This window comes from Harpia harpyja, chromosome Z (assembly GCF_026419915.1).
Source record: "Harpia harpyja isolate bHarHar1 chromosome Z, bHarHar1 primary haplotype, whole genome shotgun sequence".
NCBI lineage: Eukaryota > Metazoa > Chordata > Aves > Accipitriformes > Accipitridae > Harpia > Harpia harpyja.
In genome coordinates this window covers 37208336-37214450 of record NC_068969.1, presented here as the reverse complement: position 1 = coordinate 37214450, position 6115 = coordinate 37208336, and the positions used below count along the sequence as shown (strand labels likewise).

At 60.5% G+C, this 6115-nt stretch overlaps 1 protein-coding gene across 1 annotated transcript; it reads right to left on the bottom strand.

Annotated features, from left to right (window-relative positions):
- Window positions 1-1290: 1290 nt before the first annotated feature.
- Window positions 1291-5729, bottom strand: LOC128137407 (uncharacterized). Its single transcript, XM_052778299.1, has 10 exons — window positions 5367-5729; window positions 5059-5212; window positions 4416-4672; window positions 4015-4100; window positions 3427-3521; window positions 3200-3323; window positions 2830-2938; window positions 2539-2676; window positions 1987-2162; window positions 1291-1594 (listed from the first exon to the last, which is right to left on the bottom strand). The coding sequence occupies exons 3-10, from the start codon at window positions 4482-4484 to the stop codon at window positions 1522-1524; spliced, it is 870 nt and encodes a 289-aa protein (XP_052634259.1). The 5' UTR covers window positions 4485-4672; window positions 5059-5212; window positions 5367-5729; the 3' UTR covers window positions 1291-1521.
- Between the last annotated feature and the right edge of the window lie 386 nt (window positions 5730-6115).

Genomic DNA, 6115 nt, shown 5'->3' with positions numbered 1-6115 from the left:
CTCCAGTTTAAAAACCATAGTTCATCTAGAGAAAGGAAATGCTTTCAAAACACACAGGTGTCATGAAAGTCTGATTAATGTACGCAGTAACACTCACATTCATACCAGACAAATGTTGTCCTAGAAGATGTGGTGACTACCCAGTGTAGCCTGGGAGATGTGCAGAGAAGTCAACATTTCTTCATGTGTCACTCTCATAAAATAATCACAAGGCAATTTCTTTTAGCCACCTGTTAGAAGTTTCTCTTTTGTGAAATTTACTTTCCTTGGGAGAGTGAAAATGGTATTGGGACATGCTTTAACAATCCATTGATATGTCCATATTAAGTGTATCAACACTGCAACGTTAAATATTGAAAGCAATTGAAACGTCGTTTGAAAGCAAACTGTTAAGCACTCAAACTGGCAAAACGTCTCTGTATGTAAGAGTGGAGTAGATCTGTAGAGGAAAGGGAGCAAACTCTTATTAAACACTACCCAATTGTCATTATAGTCGATAGGGAAAAAAGAACTAATATAGTTATCAAAGCTAAATTTCCTTTGATTTTATCATTACAAACCCAAAGTGATTTCACAGGCTTTAGTAAATTCACGGTGGTTTTACACTGGTGTGAGTGCAGAATATATGCAGATAATCACAGAATCACTTTGTATTTGCAAAATAAGCTTCATTTCCAAACGTTTCAAGGGGGGGGGGGGCGGAGGGGGGGAAGGGTGTTAAGAATCAGCACTTGCACAGTGAAGAGAGACTCCAGCAAGCAAAAATTTTGTCTCGTCTAAATTTTAACTTTGGACAGGTTCATCCTTAGTTTGACGTCTGGGAAACAATGAAATTTGGTCCAGGTTTACATCTGCAACACAGACATATACGCAAAGTAAAACAGAGATTCATCTGCATAGAAATAGAAGTTTTGAATGTATAATGAATAACGTAGCTGGAGACAGTCCATCCGTATTGAGCAAAAGAGTATTTTGATTACAGCCTTTGGAGACAAAGGCAGCCTTGGCAATGAAATCACCCAAGAGTAAAGCTGATGCCCTGAAAAAATAGATTGATAGTACATCAGTGCAATACCACGACTGTCGTGGTACTCCAGCAAGTTGCACAGCCGATGGGGTTTTCTTTGGCCAGCATGGACCTGGAGCTCTGCTTATCCCTTACAAAGTGGTGTTCGGATGCAGAGAAGCTGTGCTCTGCAGCCCCCGTACCCCGGCAAGGACACCGCTCTTCCAGTCGCGTGGCCTGTCGCGACTGGCTGGCGGGACCAGTCCCACCCGCCCCCCTGCCCAAAACACCCTCCGACCAGGGGGCTGCAGGGCCCCTCCTGTCCCCTTGGCCGCAGAGAAAGGCAGTGCGGAGAGCAGCACGGTCACTCCAGCTGGGCACAGGCGCCAGCAGCCTTTATTTGGCACGTTCCCCTTTGCAAAGGCCCTGCCACCCGCTGCTGACGGCTCTCCCGCTGAGATGGGTGGCCACCGTGAGGGCCAAGGTCCCTGCCGCTGGACTCTCCGGGGCTGCTCTCAGCTTCGTGGCGTGGCTGGCAGTCCCTGGGCCTTCCCACGCCGCTCCAACAGCCTCGTCTTCTCCCCCTTGCTAAAGGACACGGAAGAAAGGGCCTCAGCTCTGTGGCCGGGCAGAAGGGCCCGCAACGCCCCAAAGCCTGGCTCAGGCCAGCGGTTCTTGGAGGTGCTGCTGAGGCCAGCCTGCTGCTCTGTGTGGCGTCTCGTGGGCCCTCGTGCCCCAACCCATCTGCGGCGAGGAGAGTGCAGATCGGCCGGGGCTGAAGCCGGGCAGGGCCGAGAGCCGGGACAGAGCAGGCATCGCAGCTGAGGGCCGGGTGCCCGGGAGTCACTGTGCGGGGAGGGCAAGCACAGGCTGCCTGCTTTGGGAAGGCAGAGCCCAGCCAGCTGAGCCAGCCTTCCGTCTTCAGCCTGGACGCCTCCAGTGGTGGGAGCCGCCCAAGGCTTTCCCCGGCACACACTTACTCTGCCCACGCTCTCCCCGGGAGGTGCAGCTCTGCCGGCCCCTCTGACGCTCTCTGCCTTGCAGCGCTTTGGCATCTCTCCTTCTCCTGCAGCCCCTCCTTCAGCTTCTCGGCATAGGCCTTTCTCAGGAGGTGGGGAGGGCGATAGGGATCCTCAAACACGTGGCGGCAGGGGCTCTGCGAAGGCAGAAGAGACTCTCCTAAAGCCCCGCCACCACTCGCTGGGGCTGCTCCCAAGGCTTCAGCCCAGGCGCGTGACTTGCACAGCCTTGGCTTAGTCTTCCGGGCGGTGGGGCTGAGCCCTCGCAGAGAGGTATGGGCACGCAACAGACTGCCCATGCCACAGCCAACTGCACACTTCGGCCTGGGGCCGTAGGGACAGCTCCTCTTGCAGGGCAACGTGCAGGGCAGCGGGCAGACAGAAGGCCCCTGCCTGGCCAGTTGGCCACAGCACTGCTGCCGTGCCCGTGCCGGGAGACCTTCCCTGCTCCCCTCCCGGGGAGCGGGGAGGGGAAATGCCCTTTTCCTGGGGGCTGGGAAGTGCATGCCATACCTGGCCTCGCTCCGTGTTCCGCCCCGCTCTGTTGGCATGGTATTGGCGCCACACGTCCGCTTCCACCTCTCGGCGCTTGGATGCCATCAGCAGCCGGAGCCGTTTTTCTGCCCTCTCGGCACGGAGCGAGCCCGTTCCCTGGAGGCCAGGCACACACCACACAGGCGGCGTTAGTCTCCTCGGGCTTGGGCAGGGCGGGAGGGCTGGGACGGTGGGCAGCTCTTGCCGCCTCTTCTGCCCTGGCCCAGAGCCCGAGACGTGACGCAGGGCTGGCACATCCCTGGGGCATACCGTTCCCGAAGGCTGCGGAACACACGCAGGGAGCTGCAACCGCGGCTGAGCTGGAGGTCTGGGCTGCTTCAGCTCCTCGTGGGACTTCTCCCGGATTACTGGCAGGACTCTGAAGAGGCACGGCAGGCTGAGCTTGTGGGAGCCCAGTCTGAGCCGCTTGCTCCGGGACAGGCTCGCAGCCTGCCGCCCGGCTCCAGCCCCGCCAGGCTGTTCGGCAGGAGGACCGCGTGTCCAGCAAGACAACGTCTCCGGGGCCTTTCGGCATCGGCGCAGGCAGCCCCCCGGCCAAGGGAAACACCTCCCTCGCACTACGACGAGGACACGGTGTGCCCCCACGCCCCCAGCCGCACCGCTCCTCCGGGAGGCTCACCTGGCCTGGCCAGCTTCCTTGGCTTTCGCCCGCTCGCCTTCCTTCGCCCGCTCGCCTTCCTTCGCCCGCTGCCTGGCTAGAGAAACCCTCCGCTGAGCCAGGAACACCGGGTCCAGCACGCTCACTGCAAGTGGGAGGCAAGAGGACAGCACAACAGCGTCTTTGGGACCCTGCGGGCCCGACACGAGCGCCCACAGTCCCCGGCCAGCACTCGGCTGGGACATTACCTCTGCGGGCACCCCCGCCCCAAGGCGCCGGCTCTCTCCTGGGCTTCAGAGAAATCGCAGGGGCCGACGGTTGGTGGGGGGTCTCAACTGCAAGCCTGGAAAACAGGAAGGCACCAGCTGGGCAAAAGGGCACCACGCTCCCTTGGGGGCTGGCGCTCATCAGCTGCTGGCAGGCACCCGTGGGAGCCACTGCCAAGTCCCTGGAGGACGCGGCTCTCTGTGGCACCTGAGGGGCCCCACCGTCTCCAGCAGCCTCTGCCGGTGCTTCCCTTGCCTTCCCGCCAGAAAGCTGGCGATGGCAGCACACGCCCTCCTTGCTGCCCCCGCAGACTCTCCCGCCTCTCACTCTCTCAGGGCACATCGAGAGCGGACTGGCCGCTTTGTCTGCACTCTCCAAGCTGGGGAGGAGCGAGCAGCGGGCGGCCCGGCGAGGAGCGAGCAGCGGGCAGACCGGGAAGCTCTCCTGGGAAGGAGCTGGTCTTGCCTAAGCTTGGCAGGAGAGGAGCCTCGGCAAGAGGGTGCCCCCACAGCAGGGGCTTAGCAGCTGCTCCCTGACCAGCTGGGGCCTGCAGAAGCCGTCCTGCTCACCTTGGCAGCGTGATGACCTCGTCTCGACTGAGCCGACTAAAATCGTTTTTGCCCGCGAAGGCCACGGTACGCATCATCTTGGAGTCCTGCAAGGGGACAGGGACGTATCAGCAGACGCCCAGGACACGTGCTGGTTGCTCACAAAGGTGGCCAGCCGTCTCGCTGCTCAGAGACACAAAGGCTGCCTCTCAGGAAGCCTCGCACCACCTTCTCCCTTGATGTCATTAGCCCCACCCTCAAAGGGGCCGAGGCGCTACCGAGACTTGGCCTGGCTCATTGAGAGCGTGTCTAGGCCGGGTGGCGAGGCAGGTGACAGCAGCCAACAGAAAGCAGCTGGAGAGAGCTTTGACAGCATTGCCACAGAGCCCTGCGGAGGAGCCCCGCAGAAATGACAAGCTCACCCCGAGAAGAGCTGCCAGCATGTTGCCCGTGCCGTCCAGCTCCAGCAGGCAGTCATCCAAGAAGGTCATGCTGACCACTTTTCTTCGCACGGCAAGGATGCCAATGCCCTTGAAGGAGAATTCCACCTCCTTGTTGTCTCGGAGGGCCCCAGCGAAGAAAAGCAGGGTCTCGTGTATGCACCGCTCCACGATTTCTCGGCGGAAGTGGATCTCGGCGGCAATCTGCTCAAAGTCCAGCTGAACGAACGGCGTCTCGTCTAGGAAACAAGCGCAAAGCAACCAAGTCGCTCCCACTGCAGTTCAGCCGACTCTGAGACTAGGTGCCGTCGGCACCCAGCCCTCGGGCAACGCTCTGCTGGAGAGCGCTCCCCCTTCAGCTTCGGCCACGTCTCCGGAGCGGACCTGGTGGACAGGAGAAGGCAAAGAGAAGCTCTGCCTCCTGCTGCGAGCAACCAGCTGGAGCGGAGGGTGAGCTGGGGAGATGAGGCTGGCTCCCCGGGCAGGGGCAGGCTGCTGGGTTGCCGTACGCGTGCCCACGCTCAGCGCTCTCCAGGTCGGAAGAGCCTTTGCTCGGCCATGTCACAGAGGTGTCGGCAGCAAGCCGAACGCAAGGGCTGTGCAGGGGAAGCACCCGTCTTCTTACCAGGAATTTTGGCCTTTGCACACTTGAGCTTGTAAAATTTCTTCAGAAACCTGCACGGCCGGAACACGGGTCTCTCAACGGGCAAAGCCGTGTCCTCTCCCACCGTGGCACGCGCTGGGACAAGTGCAAATGTCCCAACGCCGATCTCCACCGCCTGAAAACGCAAGCAAGGAGGGGGAGCATTGGCAGGGTTGCGCCGAGGCAGGAAGGCTGCCAGACAACTCACGCGGCCCTGGGGATGGTACGTCGTGCCCTGCTCCGGAGGCCCGGAGGGGCAGGATGGGCCACGGGCAGGAGGCAAGGCTCACCCTCTTCTGCAAGAGCTGTCGCCGGATGTACCTAGATGCGCCAGCCCAGACTTTGCAGATTTCTGGAAAGCAAAGGAAAGGATGCCGTGCTCTGAGTCAGCAATGGACAACCATCCAGCACTCCCCTGCCCCCGGAGGCAACAGCGGAGTGCGCTCAAGCCACCCCTCGCCCTGAGCAAGCACTCGCAGCGCCGGGGCTGCCCGGCTGCGTTCTTGACCACCCCCAGCCTCCAAGAAGCCCGCCCTGTGCCCCGGAGAGGCCTGGGGGCAAAAGGCAGGCATCAGTAGTGTTTTGGGGAAGGGGATCCCGCCCTTTGACCTGGGCAGCGGCTAGAGGCCTGGGCTACCAAAGCCACCCTCGAGCCCCAAGGCACCATCAGGCAGGGCTCCCTTGCAGCCGCCGGTCCCCTCCAGAAGACCCCCGCTACAGCCCCAGCCCCAGCCCCAGCCTCAGGGTTTCCACAGCTCATCTCCACTTCATCTTGGCTCCCACAGCGCTCCTGCAAGGGGGCCTCACCGCTGGTGGTGAGCTCCTTGAGGGTTGGCAGATCCTCGGGCCCCAAGGGCTTGAAGAGCAGGTACTTAATCATCTTTGCCCCCCTGCACCGCAGCAGCTGGGCAAGAGGTGTTTGTCCTGCCTCAAAACCCCCCTGCTCCTCTCCTCCTCCTTCCTCCTCGCCACTTCCCCAAGCGGCGTCTCCAACACTCTCCCACGGCCTCCCCTCGGCTCCTCCTGGCAGCAGGGCAGC